This window comes from Arvicanthis niloticus, chromosome 9 (assembly GCF_011762505.2).
Source record: "Arvicanthis niloticus isolate mArvNil1 chromosome 9, mArvNil1.pat.X, whole genome shotgun sequence".
In the NCBI taxonomy this organism is placed as follows: Eukaryota; Metazoa; Chordata; class Mammalia; order Rodentia; family Muridae; genus Arvicanthis; species Arvicanthis niloticus.
Window position 1 is genome coordinate 12,088,109 of NC_047666.1, and position 20,543 is coordinate 12,108,651.

General features: G+C 41.1%; 1 protein-coding gene across 1 annotated transcript in view; it reads right to left on the reverse strand.

Annotated features, from left to right (window-relative positions):
- The window catches only part of Rmnd5a (required for meiotic nuclear division 5 homolog A), a 50,144-nt gene that overhangs the window by 5,547 nt on the left and 24,054 nt on the right, over positions 1–20,543 (reverse strand). Inside the window, exons 3-8 of the mRNA XM_034511494.2 lie at positions 17,916–18,050; positions 16,415–16,515; positions 5,111–5,277; positions 4,111–4,276; positions 2,554–2,656; positions 295–449 (exon numbers count right to left, since the gene is read on the reverse strand). Coding sequence (XP_034367385.1) covers positions 295–449; positions 2,554–2,656; positions 4,111–4,276; positions 5,111–5,277; positions 16,415–16,515; positions 17,916–18,050 — 827 coding nt within the window. The remainder of the gene's footprint in view (positions 1–294; positions 450–2,553; positions 2,657–4,110; positions 4,277–5,110; positions 5,278–16,414; positions 16,516–17,915; positions 18,051–20,543) is intronic.

A 20,543-nucleotide genomic window follows, 5' to 3' on the forward strand; every position in this document is an offset into this window, starting at 1 on the left:
AGCAGGTTAAACTAACCAAAGAGATTAGATGCAATCCACTTTCTATGACTAGTTAAGAAAACTCATTTCTAAGTCTAGTTATGGCTGAACACAGTGTTACACACTAATCCCAGCACTTAGACAAATGTCTGACACTGAGGTTGGCCTAGCCTGTAGATCAGCCATGGCTATACAAGGAAAGCCTGCTGCAGAAAACAAGAACCACACACATAAAAGATTTGGATGTATTCATTTATCCTTAGTACATCTTACTTCCTGCAAGATAGACCAGTGTTTAGGAGGTCAGACACTTACTTGCTACCATTAAACATTTTATTCAGGGCGTCTCTCGATATAATATGACCACAAACCAACTTCATGGGTGGATTGTTATCTGTTGTTTGCTGACGAAGAATGGGGCAGGCAAATATGGAGTGATACCAGCACTTTTTACCAAGGTCCACTTCAATCTGTTCAAAAAAGAGAAATTCACAAAGGCTAGTTAAACCGATGATCTGCAAAACTACAACACTTCTTTTCAAACTGAAATCTGAGGTCTGAGAAAATCAAACATGACGCTTCAGAAGTTATGTATCTTTTTTGGTGGTTCCAGGCAGCTTGGCCCACCACTAAGCCACATCCCGGCCTAAATACTTTGTAATTCCATCAAACATATACCAAGCACAGAGGTAGACAGCCTGACTGTTCTGTAGAAGTGCTTGGTTAAGTGATAAATTCAGCGCAACAACTCCTCCAAGGGCAGTTTAGATATAGTTACCTCTGGGTGATTTTAGATCTGAGTTTCCTATGTAATTTGTATGAAATGGTCTAGAGAAAGCCTGAAGCAGGGAGGTAGGCAAAATTTTTTGTCACCCCCACCCCCAGTGCTGGAGTCCAATGTAGGGGTTTGCATATGACTAGGCAAGCTTTAGTCTAGCACCCCATCCTACAGCCCAACCACCACCCTTTGTGCATGTGCCCCCTTTTTTTGCTTTTTGAGATAGAATCTCCATAAGCTGCCCAGGCAGGCTTTGAATGTACAATCTCTTGCCTCAGCCTCCCAAGTATCTGAAATTACTGATTTATGACACCAATACTGCTTAAGCTAAATCTCAACAGGATTTTTTGTCATTTGTTTACATTAAAAGCTCATGGCAAGATATCAACATTGTGTTTTTGCCACAAATAAATCAAATCATGTAAAAGTTTGAAATTATCTAGTAGACCAGCTGCTGCATACCAGAGCCTACACAAATACACTGTCTCCCTTCCTTCCCCATCCACACGAGCTCTTGTTCGAAAGTCCACTGCTGCCAGACATGGTGGCACACACCTTTAATCCCAGCAGAGAAAGGGGATTTTGAATTTGAGGCCAATCTGATCAATACAATCTAGACAAAATGAGTTCTGTGGCAGCCAGAGACACACAGACTTAAGTCAATTAATGAGGTTCTTTAAAGAAAGCTGACAAAGGGGAAGGAATTCAGCACGCACAAGGATCTGAGTCCAAACTACAGTAGTACAAAAATGGTGAGACATACCTGTAAACCCAGTGCCCAGGAGAATCAGAGGAAACCCAAAATGGACTACATAGTAAGAGTATCCCCTGACCCCCCAAAAAAAGAAAGAAAAAAGGAGCGGGGGGACACACAAGGCAAAAGTGCACAAATCGTTGCTGAGGAAAGATCACCAAGCACTACCTCCTGTTGCTTTCTTTCCCAGTCAAGTGCACGCTGTCAGTTAGGATCGTACATAGTACTCTACTGCAGTGTGCATATGTCAAAGATACTCACAGAAGACCAAAAACCTGTCAGAGGCTGGGCATGTGCTTAAGAAACAGTGTTTTCCTTTCCTCAAGCAGCAGCAGTAGAGTACAGTGTTGCCTATGTCCTGCCCACATGCAGCCCTGAGAAGGCACCTGGGCCTCTCATCACAAACATGCTCAAGAAGCAGCCATAGTTGGTGCAACCAACTGACAGGCTTACAGCTGAAAGAGCCAGCTAACCACAGACAAATCTGTGCTCAGGTGTGGGAAAAAAGAAGCTAATGCCAAAGGCTTATTGATTTAACCCTCCGGCATCTGTGACATAATTGTGTCAGAAATGATAATTGCAGTTAAAGTCCCTCAACATTTTTTGTTGTTAAGACAGTGTCTCACTAAGAGGCACTGGTTGCCCTGGAACTTACTATGTAGGCCAGGCTGGTCTCAAACTCACAAACCTCTATCTTCCTGCCCCCCAACCCCCATTCTGAGAGCTAGAATTAGTGTGTACCGTCACCTCCCTCACACCTATGTGAACTAGTTAACTGACTTGTTTCCTTGTTAGAGTGGTGCTGGAGACTAGATCCAAAGCTTCAAGCCTGCTAAGGGAATGGTCTTCCACTGAGCTATACCCCCAACCTTATTTTTCACTCATGTTACGTGCATTAAAACAAAAACAGAAACAAATTTAAACAAACAAACCCATGTTGAATAGCTACAAAAGTGTTTTCTGGTTAAATGGCACGATGAGTATATTTAAAACATTCATCTTCTAGGGCAGGAAGGTTAAATAAATTATCAATTGGACTCACAGGTAATTCATCTTTCTGGTTCCAAACTCCAGTACACTGCCTCTGTTCAATCACAGCTTTGATGTTAATTAGTGCAGGCAGTGCCACACAACCTGCTGAGAAACTGAGGGCAAAAGAGGAAGCATCAGTTCCAACCCCAGGGATGCTAACCCTGCAGCACAGAGCCAACCCCAGGGATGCTAACCCAGCATAGAGCCTGGCAAGCAGACAGAGTGCAGAGTAGCTGTTTCTCTAAAAGAAAGCTAAATTCATTTTCTCCCCCATCTTCCCACTTCCAGTCCTCAGCTATATTTCCTATAATTACTAAAATGTAATCCCCTTTACAAATAAAACATAAAACTCTAGTGCTACCACATAATCCTAGCCAGTGTGGGAGAAATGAAAAAAAGAGCAAGCTTTAAAACGATTGTTTTTTGATAGGACGTTTAATTTCCACTTAATTCTTCAGTAATTAAAAAATAATTAGCTTGCCTATCAGAAGCGAGGCAGCTCTGGCCTTCTGTGCTGAAAGGGAAGAGCCATCATTATCAGCACAAATCTCATTAGTTCAAGGAAGGGTGAAGACAGTACAAGGCCTAAATGCCAGTGTGCCTCCAGACACAGTGCTTTGTGCTTTAACAGTTAAAGGGGAAGAGATTCTTCTGAGCCTGTCTTCTCTTCAATGTGATTACGCAAGGTTATATGAATTAACCATTCCAAAGTTTTCCCTCCAGTTTACAATATTTTTAAAACTATGATGTCAACAGTCTCATCAGAGAAGACTTTATAGGCTCAGAACCAAACTTCTAACTTTAGTCTAAAATTTTGACCTTTACGTGTATCTGCTTCCTTTAATGTGACAAGCTTCTTCAGTCACTTGGAAAAGTAACTGTCAAAACCCAGAATGTGAATAAACTGTGGTTTAGTTTTCATGGATGAGATTACTTAATGTTAGAAATTAAAATGTATTGATTGATTCATTTAAAATCACAATAAACACAATAAATTGGAGTGTCTGGCAAATTAGTTCAAGTAAAAACTGTATTCTGCAACAAGACAGTTCATAACACACAGGTGCTTTGTCTCAAGACAAGGATCAGACTGTGCAAGAAACTCAATGCTTTATGTAAATGCCCTATTATGTCACAGAGAATGCTAAAAAGATGCAGACCCAAATATCAACTTAAAACAAGAATCTGCTGCCTACCCAAAGTACTGCCGAGCTCAGCAAGCATGTACTAGGCAGCCAGTATGGCAGTGAGGAGCTGCTGAAATACCTGCTGAGGCTGGCATCAATGTCCCCACAACACAGACCCTGACATTTAACTTACTTCTGTTTGTGTATCATCTGTGCAAATGTCAGCAGTGGAAAAGGGTTTTCGGACTCCCTGGTTCCCAGGTCACATTTGGAGAACTGCTAACCTAAACTGTGTCATTCCATCTGTGGCAAGCACTTGAAGTACCAACTATACACATCTCCAGAAAGACAACACAATCTACTGGTTTAATCATAAAGGTAACAGAAAAAGTTACCCAATATAGTGCCCATTTCAGAGCAGCCAGGGCCCATTACTACACCTGACACTGAGAGGAGACTCCACGGAGAGCCCCAGGAGGGCACAAGCATCCCGTGTGAAGATGTCACAGATGTCAGCCCACTGGTTTGCATCAAGTAGGTGAACGTATGGTGAGTTTTCAATCCCTTGTCTCAGGTACACAAGGCTTCCCATCAATACCTGAATGTCTAAAAGAAAAAGCACCAGCAAAATGAAGGTGTGCATACACGTCTAAAACAGCATTTCCTTGAGAAAGCTAAGAACATTTCCATCTCATAACATATCCCAAAATAACGTAAACATTCTAGTCCCTAAGCATGATCCCAAGTCCTCCTCCTTAATTAAGGATCCAGCATAGAGAGGATAAGAAAAGAAAAGCCAGGCGGTGGTGGCACACGCCTTTAATCCCAGTACTTGGGAGGCAGAGGCAGGCGGATTTCTGAGTTCGAGGCCAGCCTGATCTACAGAGTGAGTTCCAGGACAGCCAGGGCTACACAGAGAAACCCTGTCTAGAAAAACAAACAAACACACACACACAAAAAAAAAAAAAAAAAGAAAGAAAGAAAGAAAAGAAAAAGAAAAGGAAAAGGGAAGCATTGAGAACATTGAACTTAGACTTTCTAGTCTTACACTGCCTATGTGTTACATGTGTGGCAGCAGCATGTGGTGAGAGGGGAGTGGCCAAGGAGCAAGCCACACCTTGGCCTTGTCAGCGTCCTTACATTCAAGAGTTCCTAACTGCCAGTTATCTCAACAGTTTTAGCCATTAGCAGATATGTATGAGGGACACAAGGAGCTACTGGGGTGGCTACCGGCCCCCACACTAAGATTTCTGCCTCAGGCCGTGCTGGCGGCCTGCTTCTGTACTCCTAGCATTCTGGAGGCTGACCTAAGAGGATCACAAGTTTGAGACCAGCCTGGGCTACACATGGAGACTGTCTCAACTTCTTGTACTCTCCCCACCTTGCCCATGCTCCCTCCTCAACATACAAAGGAAAAAAGAGGTCTGATTCCAGACTCACCTTTTTGATGATTTAGGGCAAATGGCTGGAAATTTTTCGCATATTGTAAGGCTTCTCGCTGATTTGTAGTTCCACCCATTAACAAGCTAATAAAATACAGTCGGTGTAGCTTAAATTCCAAAGAGCTGTTTTGGGCTATGAGCATTTCTCGGTTTGATACTGCCCACCTAAGGCAACAGAAGAAGGTTTTAAGGGTAATCAAGGACATGGCTGACATCTAGCATGAGAAAAGAGGGTCTAGTTTGCCCTCTTGTGGGAGATTGTGGTAACATCAACTATTAGGAGATGCAAACACAAAAGGAATCATGAAGTTTGATGATAATTACTTCTTCAATAAGGTATTACAGTATAATGGCTCTGGTATGTCACATAACACACTTGGATTTGAAGAGGGCCACACTCTGGAGTGTAAGCCTTGGGATGCACACCTAAATCACTTTGAGCCACCTTTCTTCCTATTAAGCAAGAATATTTGTAAATTAACTTAAATTCTGAAGGGGAGCCTCTTTTTAAATTACACTCTTCCATTTATTATGCTTTCACTCTTTACTCACATCATAACCTTCATGTGGAAGTCAGAGGACAGCCCATGAAGTCCTTTCCTTCCTTCCACCCTGGGATGGAGGGCACTGAACCCAGGTGAGGCCTGGTGCAAGCACCTTTACCTGCTGTACCACTTCACCATGGGCCTGGGATCTCTTATTTCTAAACCTTGGTCAGACTCTATGCTACACAGTTTAGCATTAAGAACCAGCAAACATAGAGGCTATGGCTACAGCTCAGTGATGGAGTGCTTATTTACACAAATAAAAGGGTCCTGGGTTCAAACTCCAGCATTGCAACAACAAAAATACACAAAAGAAACAAAACCAGAAACCACAGGTATTTCTTAAGGTTCTTGCAGTCTTTTTTAAGATTAAATTTTATCGTGTGTGTGTGTGTGTGTGTGTGTGTGTGTGTGTGTGTGTGTGTGTGTGTGTTGTCCCCATGTACTATGCACATGTGCATGTCAGGTACCCTCCAAGGCCAAAGTAGGGCACTGGAGCTCCTAGAAATGGAGTTACAGTTGTATCTATCATGTGAGTACTGGGAACTAAGCCCAGGTCTTCTGGAAGAGCAACAAGGGCTCACCACTGAGTCTCAATACTTTCAGAAGGGAGAAAAAAAAAAAAAAAAAAAAAAGCACATATACACACTGTGCTACACATGACATGACAAAAAGATTTGTATAGATATAATGTCACTGAGGGGCTAATTTATCCTTAACTGGGACTACCATGTCATTAAAAACAGACGTGTACCACAGATCAGCTGCTGAAGTCAAATTTTACAAATGTGATAAAGAAGCTTAATTTTGATTCAACTATAAAACCTATCCTTTAATTGACCTTTACATGGACATTTTTCAGCTAATCCAATTCAGATTCTCCAAGGATCACTGGAACATGAACCAGGTATGACTGTAAACAGTGAGTAATCTGAGTTGGGAATATATTTTGGTGGTAGAGTGATTGCCCAGGCAGCATGCACAAGGCCTCTGGTTTGTTTCCTAGCATATGAGGGAGGAAGGACAAAACAAAGGTGACATAAAATCTGAGTATAGCACCTTCCTTAACTAATAATTTCCTGACAGCACTCTTGTCCCCACCATTAGCTTTCTCAAGTCGTCTAACACTGCTAAATGAATGGCAATTTGAGTGGATGAAACAAAAACAAACAAAAAACAAAATAAATAAGCAAAAAACCCAACAACGCTTTTCCAGATCCCTGACCTGAGATTACGGTCTTCTCCCAATGATTCAACCAACTGTAACATTTAGGTTGCACATTAAGGAAATTCAAATTTTTATAAAAGCTTTTATCCAACGCAGAAGTAAATGTGTCAACCAGTATACTTACCACTTACTCTCTTAACTCTGTGACATGATGGTGTCATATTTAAAGTTCATGTTAAAGAATCAGCAAGAGGGGAAACATGCATATGTTTTGTTTCTCTGAGACTGGCTGATCATACTTAATATTATATATTCTAAGTCCATGCATTTTCCTTCAAATTTTGTAATTTCACTTTTCTTTACAGCTGAATAATATTCCACATTATATATGTAACATACTCTCATGATACATTTATCTGTTGGACTAGGTTGGTTTTTATTTCCTGGCTACAGTGACAACTTGAGGTACAGATAACTCTGCAACACATGGTTTTTTGTGTATATGCCCAGGACTGGACTGCAGGCTTTAAGGTACTTCAGATTTTGTGTGGCGCATTCACAGTTCTCTTGAGGTACATGCAGCCGAGGGCTGGTCAGCTTTTTGTTCACAGTTCACTTCAGACTAAAAAGGTAGAAACTACTCTGTCTTGGTTGTCACCTTACACTACAGCTTCTTATAGGCTGAGGGCACAGGTTAGCATCACTGTGCTGTTGTCAAATGACATGTAAATGTCACAACCTTTAGCCACTGCATTCTCTAAGTAAGAAACCTTTTGGGACTCTCATACAGAGAAACCCCAGCCCCAGCGATGGTACTTAGTGACCTAGTCAGCAGTAGCCCACACCGACAGGCAGCGCTAACAGCGCTAATGCTAACAGCAGCGTTCTACCCTGCTTACCCTGTGAAAAGGCTTCATATATATAATTCCCATCACCCCCAAATAATAACGTGATTTCAATCACATGATTTGCTCTCCCTTTCCTCTCTTAAATTTGCCACTTGGATGGGTGACTATTTCTGGTAACAATGAAAGAAAAATGCATCTGGCCAAGGCTCACAACCTATACCACTATACCATTCTCCAGCATGCAAAGGCTACAAATATTCCTTCTGGTATTCCTGGGGAAGACTTCTACCACACTCCTACTTTCTTCCTCTTGGGAATGACTCACAACACTCAGCCCTACAAGTACAAACTTCATGGGAAGCTATTAATAGTACAATCCAAATATCTTTAAAATTCAGAGAATGGCAAACACTAGAAAATCAAATTCAGCAAAAGAGCTAGCAATTCCCTAACATCACTGTGGAGACAACAGACCACTAACAGTTCATTCCGAGGTATTATCAGCTCTCTTGGTATGGACCCAGGGTCTCACTGTACCCTCCAGACTGTACTTCCCGGCCTCTCCTCCTATCCCATCTTGTGTCCTGCTGACCAAACCCACAAAAATTACTCTCAATCAGGGATCATACACCAGCACAATTAACTAGGATCCAGACATGGCAACACCAATCAAAGCATGGAACACCCACCAAAAAAGACAAGACCAGATAGACACTAAGAAACACCTCAAATATCCTTACTGCAGATACCTAAATTCAAGCCCCAAAACACAAATATAAACAGTAAATATTTGTATTGTCCCTTGAGAAACAAACAAATCTAGTGCAGTAGGCTTGAAAAATGAAATTTAACTGACACACAAGACAGGGGCTTCAAAAATACCAAGTATAAGTATTTTAAAAGAGGGTATGAATAAATGCCTCAATGAAGACCAAGAAAACACAAACAGTGGAAAGAAACAATGAAAACATTGCAAGACATGAAAGCAGAAATAGAAAACCAAAACTTAGATAAAATTGAAAATGAAAAATTTAGGAGGTCAAATAAAAGCCTCAGAGGTAAGCTCTCAATTCCCCAAATAAAAAGACAGACTGACAGACTGAATTAAAAAACAGAATCCAGGGATGGAGAGATGGCTCGGTTGTTAAAAACACTTACAGAAGATTTAAGTTTGATTCCCAGCATCCCACATGGTGGTTCACAAACATCTGTATCTCCAGTTCCAGAAGATCCAATTCCTTATTCTGACTCACCTCCAAAGGCACCACCAAGCAATGTCAGTTTACAGGTCAGCAGCTACAGCTTGATCCACTCAGAAACACTTCATGGATATACCAGCAGTCCAGTTCAGTAGATTTTGGATAGTAAACTCTAATCAGTAATGGTGGCACTACCTAGCAGAAACAGCCAGGCCTTAGCCTTGGCTCAAGTCAGCAGGAGTGATGCCAGAAGTTCTCGGCCGTACCTCTCGCAGCAAAGATGCAGGATCCACAAGTGCTGCCCAGTTAGCTGTACCAGCAAGCCAGGCTCAGCTCCTGTCCATCAGGTCCCATTTATACCCTCTAAACATCTCTCTGTGTCCTGCCTCAGCATGGGCTGCGTCTGTCTCAGCTGACATCACTCTGCCAATCACAGTACATACAAGTGGCAAGAAACTGTAGCACATCACCGTGTGTGTGTGTGTGTGTGTGTGTGTGTGGTGTGTGTGGTGTGTGTGGTGTGTGTGGTGTGTGCGCGCGCGTGCGTGCGCTTCTCTCTATGGAGTCCTAACAAATGCAGCTCAACTACGAAATGTAAGGCAGATTACGTACGTGTGTGTGTGTGTGTGTGTGTGTGTGTGTGTGTGTGTGTTGTTAGCAAAGAATCCTTTATCACATGTCTTTTCATGTGCTTACTTTAGCACAACATCCTCTCTCCTATGTCTGCTTCAGTGAGATGATCCTTGAGTTTGCCTTAGCCTTTCATACTTGTGTCCACTTTAAAATGTTCCTTCATGTGCTTGCCCCAGCAAAATACCATCCAACTGAGCTCCCAAAGAATGCTTAAGTTTCCACTTCAAAACACTAAGATAGAAGGTTGGTACCAGAAGTGGGGTATTTCTGTGATAGGCCTGACCATGCTTTTGTTTGGAGGAATATGGATTTGGGGACTTTGGAAAGCAGTGGAATGCTTTAAGTGGGACTTAATGGGCCATCCTAGTAGGCATACAGAAGACTGTGTTGCTGAGTGTTCTGAACTGTGCAGGCTTGGCCCAAGAGGGTTCAGTGGAGAATTTCAGTATGTGGCTGAAAGACTGTTTTTGTGGTATTTTGGTGAAAAATGTGTCTGCTTTTTTCTCTTGTCTGAAGAGTCTAGCTAAGGCTAAGGTAAAGAGATTTATATTAACTGCATTCACAAAGGAAGTACCAAAACCACCCAGCAGAGACTTTTGTTCTCTGGTTTAATCTCATGCATTCTGATTAAGTATAACAAGCTTAAAATATACAAGCTTAAAAATACAAAGTGTATGGTTCAAGTAATAAGAAGAAGCACCAAGATGTGAAATGGGCCCGAATCCTGTGCTCAGGAGATAAAGAGAGTGGTGATCTCTGGGCAAGATCACATCCAGCTAAATTTATTGTTTGTGTTTGCAGGTGAACACAGAATAATTTGGACTTTTAAACTGGAAATAATCACAAAAGTTAGGTACCTACTAAGGGGCCAGAGAGGATCTCCCATGGAAGGGGGTAATAGAATATAGTATTATGGACAGACGAAGGGAAACTAGAATAGGAACATTAAATGGGGGGGGGGGAGGGGGGGAGAAAAGGGTAGAAGAGAGAATTTGGGTCGGGACAACTAACACTAAAGGACATTTGAAAGACCATACTATGAAAGACCATACTATGAAAAGACATGTGATGAAGGATCCGAGTCACCAAATAATAGAGGAGACAATGTTCCAACTAGATATTCCTACATTCCAGAAATGGGTTACTTCTTGTTGCATTGTTGGTCAAAAGGGCTCTACCGAAATTCCTAAACATCACAGACTATTGCCAAAGCTATTGTTTATTCTTCACAAGCCGATGGTAAGGCTTTATTGTAGAAAATATTTGCTCATGTTCTCTAACACAGAGAAGTTAACTTGTGCCCTACTAGAAGCTTCAACCCTGCTAACTAGCAGTCACGGTACTAGAAGGTACTCTGCATGGTTTACTTGAGAAAAAATGTAATCATCAATATCACTGGCTACGAACCCTAAGACCTACAACAATGATCTGCCTGTAAAGTATGCTGGTGCAATAATAGCAAAAATGTTACAGGAGCAACCAACCACTTTCTGGTTATATATAAGGCCACTCCATGAAATGGAGCCCATATCTGACACTGCTAAGATGGCGTAGAATCAGGGTGCTACTCTGCTACAAACAGCATTGAAATGACTCCTAATAACACAGTGCTGTATTCATAGATCACTGCCTCAACCGAACCCACATCACAGAAATTCTCTCGGTAGCTGGGAATCTATTTGGATTCTTTCAGTAGCACTGAAACACAACTGGACAATGTCAGACAGTGAGGTAGGAGCCCCATGCCCAGGTGTAGTTAGCAACACAAAATGAACTCAATGGTGGTTTGTTTTTTTTTTTTTTTTTTTTTTTTGGTCGTATTGGCCATTTATTTATTTAGATTTTCTTCCTTTTTGTGGCTTTGTGCTTTCTGTGTTGTTTTTTTTGTTATTTGCTTTTGTTTGTTTTTGAGAAAGAGGAAAAAAGAACACAATACATGGGTAGGGAGGCTGTGAAGATCTTGTAGAAATTGGGAGAGAGAAAAACAGAATTGAAATCTAGCATATGATTTTTTTCATAAATGGGGGGCTGGTATTTCCAAATAGTAAAGTCTTGGTTACTGACTAATTCCATCATTAGAAGTACTAATGGTTTTTTCATCTCAGAGACGATGTGTCTTTGATTCTTTTAAAAAGATATTTTTATTACATTTTAAATTATGCCCATGTATGTACACATCAGTGCAGAATTTAGAAGCATGTCAGATCCTCGAAACTGAAATTACAGATGGTTGTGAGCCACTCTATGTACATGCTAGGAATTAACTTGGGACCTTTCAAAGAGCAGTCAGTGCTCTTAACTGCTACACTATCTCTCCAGCCAGTCCTCCGTGTTAGAGGGTAAAGTCAATCAGTGGGTGAAGACACTTGCCACCAGGACTGGCGATCTGAGTTAAATTTCCATATACTATACTAAATCATATGCTATATTTCAATCATATTTTTCTCTCTCCCACTTTCTCTCTCTCTCTCTCTCTCTCTCTCTCTCTCTCTCTCTCTCGAGACAGGGTTTCTCTGTGTAGCCCTGGCTGTCCTGGAACTCACTCTGTAGACCAGGCTGGCCTCGAACTCAGAAATCCGCCTGCCTCTGCCTCCCAAGTGCTGGGATTAAAGGCGTGCGCCACCACCGCCCAGCTCTCTCTCCCAGTTTCTACAAGATCTTCACAGCCTCCCTACCCATGTATTGTGTTTTTTTCCCTCTTTCTCAAAAACAAACAAAAGCAAATAACAAAAAAAAATACAGAAAGCACAAAGCCACAAAAAGGAAGAAAATCTAAATAAATAAATGACCAATAAAACAAACAAACAAACAAACAAAAAAAAGCAAGATGAAACAAAAAGTCTACAGTGGGAAAAGAACAAATTTCTGCAAGTTACACACACACATAAAACATTAACTTTTTTTTCTTAAAAGACTCATAGTCACATATGGTGGTACATGCCTGTAATCTCAGAACTAAAGGCTCTAATATCAGCATGGGCTACATGTTTCATAAAAGAACAGTGGGGAGAAGAGGAGGGGAGGGGGGACTGGAGTATTACACAAGAGTATCTGCTTAAAACACAAACAAGCTGGTCACGGATTCCAGCACTTGGAGGTAGAGGTAGTAGGATAATCAGAAAGTCAAGGCCAACCTATCATTAGAAAATATTAAAACAAAACATAAAACACACATATTCAACTTTATTTGAGGTTCTTTTATATATATGGAGAGAGGGAGGGAGGAAAGGAAGGAAAGAGAGAGAGAGAGAGAGAGAGAGAGAGAGAGAGAGAGAACAAGAACATTGTTCCAGTGCTGCTGAGCCCTCAGTAGGATGGTTAGACAATGTATATAACAGGCTTGGGTCTTCCTATAGCCTTTCACCAGCGGTAAACTTAAAACACAAAAAGGTGTTATCACCTCAGCTGTTCGAGTTCTCTCTCTCTCTCTTTCCTTCCAGTCTCTCTATCACATCCTTTCCTGTAACCCTGACACCTGGTACCTCATTATACTCTTTTCTAAGACAGGAAGCCAGACTGGCCTTAACTTCCTATGTACCAGAGGATGACCTTGAATTCCTGATCTTGCCTCCATCTTCCAAGTGCTAGGATTATAGGTGTGTGCACCATACCCCACTCTCTTTTTGATTAGCTCCTCTTTAAATCGTTCTTTCTCTATCACTTGGCATATACAGAGAATTAGTTTTAAATGAGTCACCTTTCTTTTTTTTTTGTCTTCTCAGAATTAAGGCCAATTAATTGGGTAAAAAGAAGAAAATCAAACTCTAGAGGGAAAATCCAACTTGTTCAATCTTGGATGCCCTTCTCGTGTCTCCTCAGGAGAGCTGCTTCTTCTAGTGTCTGTGGCTACTGAGAGCTGCTTGAAATGAAGGGCTGTACACCTATGAGAAGCTGTGCACTGAAGAACAAGAAACAAACAGCAGAAAGTATTTGAAACTTAAAAAAAAAAATGTGTTTAGATGTTTTGCCTGTATGTAACCATGTGCATGTCTGATTCCCAAAGAGGCCAGAAGAGGGTATCAAATCTCCTGGTCAAGAATTACAGATGGTTGTGGGTCACTGTGGTGGTTTGAATATGCTTGACCCAGGGGGTGGCACTATCAGGAGGTGTGGCCTTGTTGGAGGAAGTGTGTCACTGTGGTTGTGGGCTTTAGGACTCATCCTAGCTGCCTGGAAGCCAGTCTTCTCCTAGCTACCTTCAGAACAAGAGGTAGTACTCTCAGCTCCTCTGGCACCATGCCGGCCTAGAAGCTGCCATGCTTCCTACCATAACAATAATGGACTGAACCTCTGAACCTGTGTCATGTGTTAATGGTCTTCCTGGCTAAGAAAACTCTCATCAAATATAAGAGAGACTATAGCATGAGTGAGTAAAACAAAGCACCTGATGATCAGAGATTTGGATTACAAATTACATGATCCACATGTGTTACCCAATTAATTGGCCTTTTAATTCTGAGAAGACAAAAAAAAAGAAAGGTGATTTAAAACTAATTCTCTGTATATGCCAAGTGATGGAGAAAGAACACTTGAATTTAAAGAGAAGCTAATTAAGAAGCATGTGTGGTATGGTCATGGTGTCTCTTCACAGTAGTGAAACTCTAAGACAGTGACCATGTGGGTATCAAGAATTGAATGCTGGTCCTCTGAAAAAGCAACCACTGAGCCCTCTAAAGCATCTTTCCAGCCTCATCCAGAAACTATCTAATCATCGGACCCTCAGTCTGTAATTCAAATCTCTGATCATCAGGTGCTTTGTTTCACTCACTCATGCTATAGTCTCTCTTATATTTGATGAGAGTTTTCTTAGCCAGGAAGACCATTAACCAAACATTATTCCATGAAAGCGTAGGAGCAATCTTATACCCCATCCTTCTGACTTTTCTTTGTACTCCTAATTTTTGGCCTAGGGAGACTCAGCAGTCTGCCTGGTAGTGTTGATAGCCTGTTCCATAGAAAACCCTTCTGCAGTATAAACAAAGGCAACATTTTCCTCTCTGAGGTGAAGAATTCTGCAACCTTTACTTTTCTCTTTACCTTCTTATACCATTTGTTATTTTTGGTTCCTCAAGTTGTATAGTGGAGGGTTTTGCACTAACAGAGGCAAGCAGGGATTGCTCTTGCAGGTCCCAGGCAATCATTTTATGTTCTAAGATGGTCAGGTGTATCATCCATAGTGAGCCTGAAGACATCCCCCAAGAGTCAAAAGGTTAAGTAAAATTCAGGTATAACCTCAAACAAAATACTAAGCAGCCACTTTAGAAGAAAAAGTTTTGTCTATCCTAGCATAAGCAAGCAGTTCAAAATTTTGCAAGTTATATGTGCACATGCGCGCGCACACACACACACACACAAAATGTAGAACAGTACAACCATCTGTACAAAGGTAACACACACCTTTACAAGACACAGTTAAAGAGATTTAGGACAAAACAGATCATTTATATTTTTAGTTTATACAAAAATCATATAACACACACATTAACATAAGAACCCTCTGTTCATCTTGGCTAGTTCTAGAAATATACAATTAAAAAAAACTGATCAAAAAATAGAAAACTGTACAGTAACCTCTACCCTAAATATAAAATTCAAATCCCACATGGGTTATTCCCGGTCATTAACAGTGACTTCAAATATTCCAAGTTATGTGGAAGCTCCAGCACGTGGAAGCTCCAGCACGTGGAAGCTGCAGCATGTGGAAGCTGCAGCATGCTACTTCCGGTTATCTTGTTCTTTATCCTCACTTTATGTTATTTACTATAAATATCCTGCTAACGGCCACACTAAAATTTTTAGAATGAATTTAGAGACTCTGGCATGAGATAAACAAATAACTTGCTCCCTATTTTGTGTGACATATACCAACAATTTTACAGTATCAGGCATGGCGCTGGAGCAGAAGCTCAGAGTTTTTATCTGATCCACAACTGGGAATGGTGCGGTCTTTTGAAACCTTAAAGACCACTTCCAGTGACATACCGCCTCCAAAAAGACCCACAACTCCCCCAACAACACACTCTACTCTTTAAATATATAAGCCTGTAGGGGACATTCTTATTTAAGCCACACACCAATCCTGTCCTAACAAGCATTACTCAGGTATATTTTGGGTAACTCAAGTAAATGGCATGTTCACAGAAAATTATCAAAATCCAGTTATTCACTTGTGCATCATTCTGGGTTCAATCCATAGTGCCATGTACACCGTGGCGATCTGGGTCAGTGGCATGACTCAGTCAAAGTGCTTGCTAGCTTTCAGCAGAACTTGATGACTTGAGTCCAATCTCTAGAACCCACAGTGGAAGAGAAAACCGACTCCTAAAGTTATCCTCTGATCTCTACACATACAGTGACACCCATACACCTGAACTCTCTTATCTCTGACTCCTGCCACGGACTCTCCTCTCTCTCTCTCTCTCTCTCTCTCTCTCTCTCTCTCTCTCTCTCTCACACACACACACACACACACACACACACACACACACTAACACACATCTTTCATACATAATTTTTGCTCTGTTCATGAATATCACTTAGTTCCCATAACCAACTAAATCATCTCTCAGAATGACAGCGTAACCCAACACATTATAGAAGCTCAAACACCATGTACAGATTGCTGAAACAATAATGCTTCAGTTTTAACACTGGCCTACCCAAGAGGTGTTGCAGCATAGATGGTAAACTGGTTTCTCTTCTGGAAACAGGAGCAACTGTCCCGTTAACAAGGCTGCCCGTGTTCTCATGGTATGCAGCTGCATCTCACTTGGTTTAAAGGCATCCAAGTCTCCTTTCTCAAACCCTCTTTAGTCTGCCCAGGGAAGACAGACCTATCCAAACATCTGTTTTACAAACACATTCCCTTACAGAGCCCCCTCACAGTGCCTAAAAGAAAGAGTAACTTACTCGAGAGCAGGCCTTAGAACTCTGACTTTTAATGCTTCTAATATTCGATTTAACTCCACAAATGGTTCTTTCTGACTTGGGTCCACAGACAGGCCAGATTCCTGGAAGGGAAAAACAGAAAAACAAACAAACAAACAAACAAACAAACCTGTTAGTATATTCTTTCACAGTAGAAAAAGCTGATCTAGATTATAAAATACAGAGCTGTCAAAGATAATTTTGTTTTAGCATATACTTCTGGGGCAGAAACAGAGACTGTCCCACCTCTATGCTCCAGTCAAATCTCAGCTGAGCACTGACCATGAACTGTAGCTGGGTGTGGTTCTGCACACTCAGGCCAATTCAATGTAAATACATACTCTTTCCTGGGAATATAAGGTGCAGCTGGAGGTCTGGCCACACGGAGAGGAGGATTCACTGGAAACTGCAGAGCTACAAGGAGTGTCTAAGAACTTCACAGGACAGATGCTATGAACCTCTCTTACTACCTTTCTTTCTACACAAAAAATTTAAGCTGCTATCTTGAGTCTGTTACTTGAAAACAAACTGATCTTCAATGACACAATTTACTGTAAGGTCTGTATGGACATACACACCTCAATAGGTACAAAGCAAGACCCACATACCACTGATTTAAACTGTTTCAAAACGAAAAGGCTTAGATTATAGATTGGTTTATGATGTACTTTAAATTATTTTATCTTTTGAGTTCTTCATTTTTTTTAAACAACAACAAAATGCAACAGAATGGAGTATGGAGACAAGAATAAGGGACCGAGTCCCCAAGTTCCTTCACACAGACTCCCTGACCAGCCCTGGGTAGACTCCTCCGTTCTCCAAACCTCACACTTCCTGTGACCTCAACTCCTATCTCACAATGTAGTAGAAAGGAAAAGCAGGGTGTAGCTTAGAGGAAAGCTGATACAGGCAGCTTCTACTATCATGATGACATGCTGCTCCTGTCTAACAGAGTAAGAGGGCAGTGCCCACCGGACGTGAATTTTAGCATGAAACTTCATTTGATACAGTTTTACTAGATCAGAAAACCAAACATTAATATTTTTGTTTCTTTCCATCTTCCTGCTATATTAACATTCCCTATCACAGGAAGAGAAGGAGCCAGAGTAAATATTGCATGCCAATAAGTGTAGCACTGGGGAGGCTCAAACAGAAGGAGCCTGGGCCACACAGGAAAAGTAGTATTACTTTTAATACTTTGACTCATAACCAGGAATCAACCTACAAGACTCAGAATAAAGAAACAACAATTTGGATATTAAGCTGAGTGTAATTTCTTAAAGAAAGGCAATTCAGATACTAAATTATAGCATTATAATTTCTAAGAATTTAAAAAGTTTCCTAGCAAACTGACTTATCCATAATAATTAAAATATCACAAATTTATCTACAGTTCGAGGCACAGCCAAGTCCCATCTGCAGATACTGCGGACTCCATACACTGTCTTGTTTGTTTCCCTGTGCCTCACTGGCATGTGCTCACCTGGCAGAGCTCCTCAGCTACATCCAGCATTCCTTGCCTGAAGAAGTGTTCCACCATGACCTCGTTGAGAAGCCGTTGGCTATCTGCCTGCCAGCAGCCATCTATTCCCACACTGCTGATGTCAGAATCAAAATTCTGAGGGGAAACAGAAAAGAATCATGTAGAGATGGCTTCCTTGGTATTGTTAGAAAGCACCTAATTCAATTCATCTACACAATCACAGGCAAGCATCTTCCTGTTGCTTCTTTTAAATCTCTTCACTCTTGGAGATTACTGATGGAATAAACACCATTTTTTTTTTTTTAATTGGGAAGCACTCTAGGAAAATGTATAGATTTAACACTGACTTCTGTGAAACCAAAATCAGTAAGCCAATTTCCAGGCATTATATTATAGCAATATTATCAGAAGTACGCTAGAGTAATCTGTTAAAAGCGTGTTCAATGCAGCATTGTCTGGAATGTGAAGGACAGAAACACACACACACACACGCACACGCACACGCACACAGACACACACACCCTTGCCTCAATCAACATAGGACTGCTACATGGCTCAGCCCACTAACTCTCGTTCTGAGGCTGGGACTGAGGAGACAGATGATGAAAAGGGCGGTTTCTATTACCAGGCCTATATATGAGCTATGGATACTAGTTCTGGCTTCACAGTGCACACTTTAGACTTTGAAAACTCAAGTAAGGTAGACTGACTACTCAGAAGTACAATCAAACGGAAACTGTGACCCACAGAGGACTATCATCTGCCCATCAGAGTGCAGCTCAGATTTGTTTGGCATACAAGGAACCAAGCACAGTTCACACGGTATGGAAGAGGAAGTGACAAGCGCCAAGGCCAAAATGACAAATGCTGAAACCCAAGACTTCCAGGCTGTAATTACAAAAATGTTCCCCCCAAAGGACACTCTTTTTAAAAAAGTATTGTTGTTCTCTCTTTCTACCACATGAGTTTCAAATTGTCAAATTCTGAAGCTGTCTTTGCTGGCTGAACCCACTCTCAGGCCCCAGAAGGCAAACATCCTTGAAACATCAAGGACACAAAGTAAAGAAACTTAGGAAACTTCCAAAAAGGACAAGAAATCTCACTTGAAAGCATCAAAATGTTAACATCTAAACAAAACAAAAATGAACCAAAGCTCATGGCAACCAGCTGAGGAAAAAATAGGCTGTTGGACTGAAGAGATGATGGTTCAGTTGAGCTAGACTAATTCAGATCCCAGCACCCATGTAAAGGTGAATACAGTAGGACACATCTGCAATCCAGAGTTCCCACAGCAAGCAAGATGGGAGGCAGGGACAGGAGAGCCTCCAGGAGTTCAAAGGCCAGCTAGCTTGACATACATGCACAGCAGGAACAAGAACACCTGAGGTTGTCACGTGCAAGTGTGCATGTGTGCACACGTATGTAGATTTAAAAGAAAAGAAAAATGGCCTGTTACTTACAGAGGGAACAGAGGGACTATAATTTCAATGATTATAGATTTCACAACAGAAACTATGGAGTTAAAACCCTCCCCAACCACCGTCCCCATCCCAACCCCCTGCCCCCCAAAAAGAGGATCAGTATTCCAGAATTATATATCCTAGTAAGAACCTCCTACTTTAATGTCTTTTTTTTTTTTTTTCTCTACTGACTCAGGAGTTTAACTGGGGTCACTTGCATGAACACAACCAGAATGTTATTTACTGTAGTATGGGTAATTTAACAGTGAAGAAAAATTATTCTCCTTCCTCCAGCAGCCATCAACTGTCAAAAGCTCCTTCACCGGGAGTCGGGGCTCAGGAGCCCTCCTTCATCATTCTTATCTAATCTCTTGAACTAGAACCTAACCAGTGGAAAAAGCACAAATAACCTAATGCTAAAATGATGCACACATGAACTGACTGCTCCACAGCACTAATGAAGTGCGGTCACCTATAAAGGTTTTTGCGTTTTACTTCTATTTATCAGAGATCCTACATTTGAAAGTTGATTCATGGCAGGTAGGTCACTGACACTTTAAAATAAAAAGCAATTTACATTTTGTGTGCTGTAACAACCAGAAAACTGGACTGGTGGTATCTTGCTTTTCTTCTGGACTCAACTAGAAACCCACAGTAAGATGGGGCTATTTTATACCCCAGAGGTTATTCAAACAAATAAAATAATAGGTATCTAATGATGTAATTTACTGCAAACTCAGAATCTGCCTCTAATTCTCCACATGCCTAAGCATAGGTAATAATAGCCACCTGACTGAGTTACACCCCTCACTGGTTTGTGAACAAACACAGCTCTAGGTGATAATGACTTGTCTAACAATTACTTCTCAATCTTATCACCAGCCTATAAACTTGTCAACAGCTATTTAATTCGCCAGGAAAGAAACAATCACGAAAAATAAAAAATGCTTTCAAAGATATTTTTACTTGTTAATATATATTATCAGTTTGCTTGTTTTTGGAATCAGGTTTTACGTAACCCAAGCTGGCCTCAAACACACTATGTAATACAACTCACAAATGCAGAGACTGAGTACAAGATACCATGCCTAACATGCTCTCAGACGTTTAACAGTTACTGATAGCTTCCTGCTGAAGGACTATACCTCCCAGCTTCTCTTTAGGACTA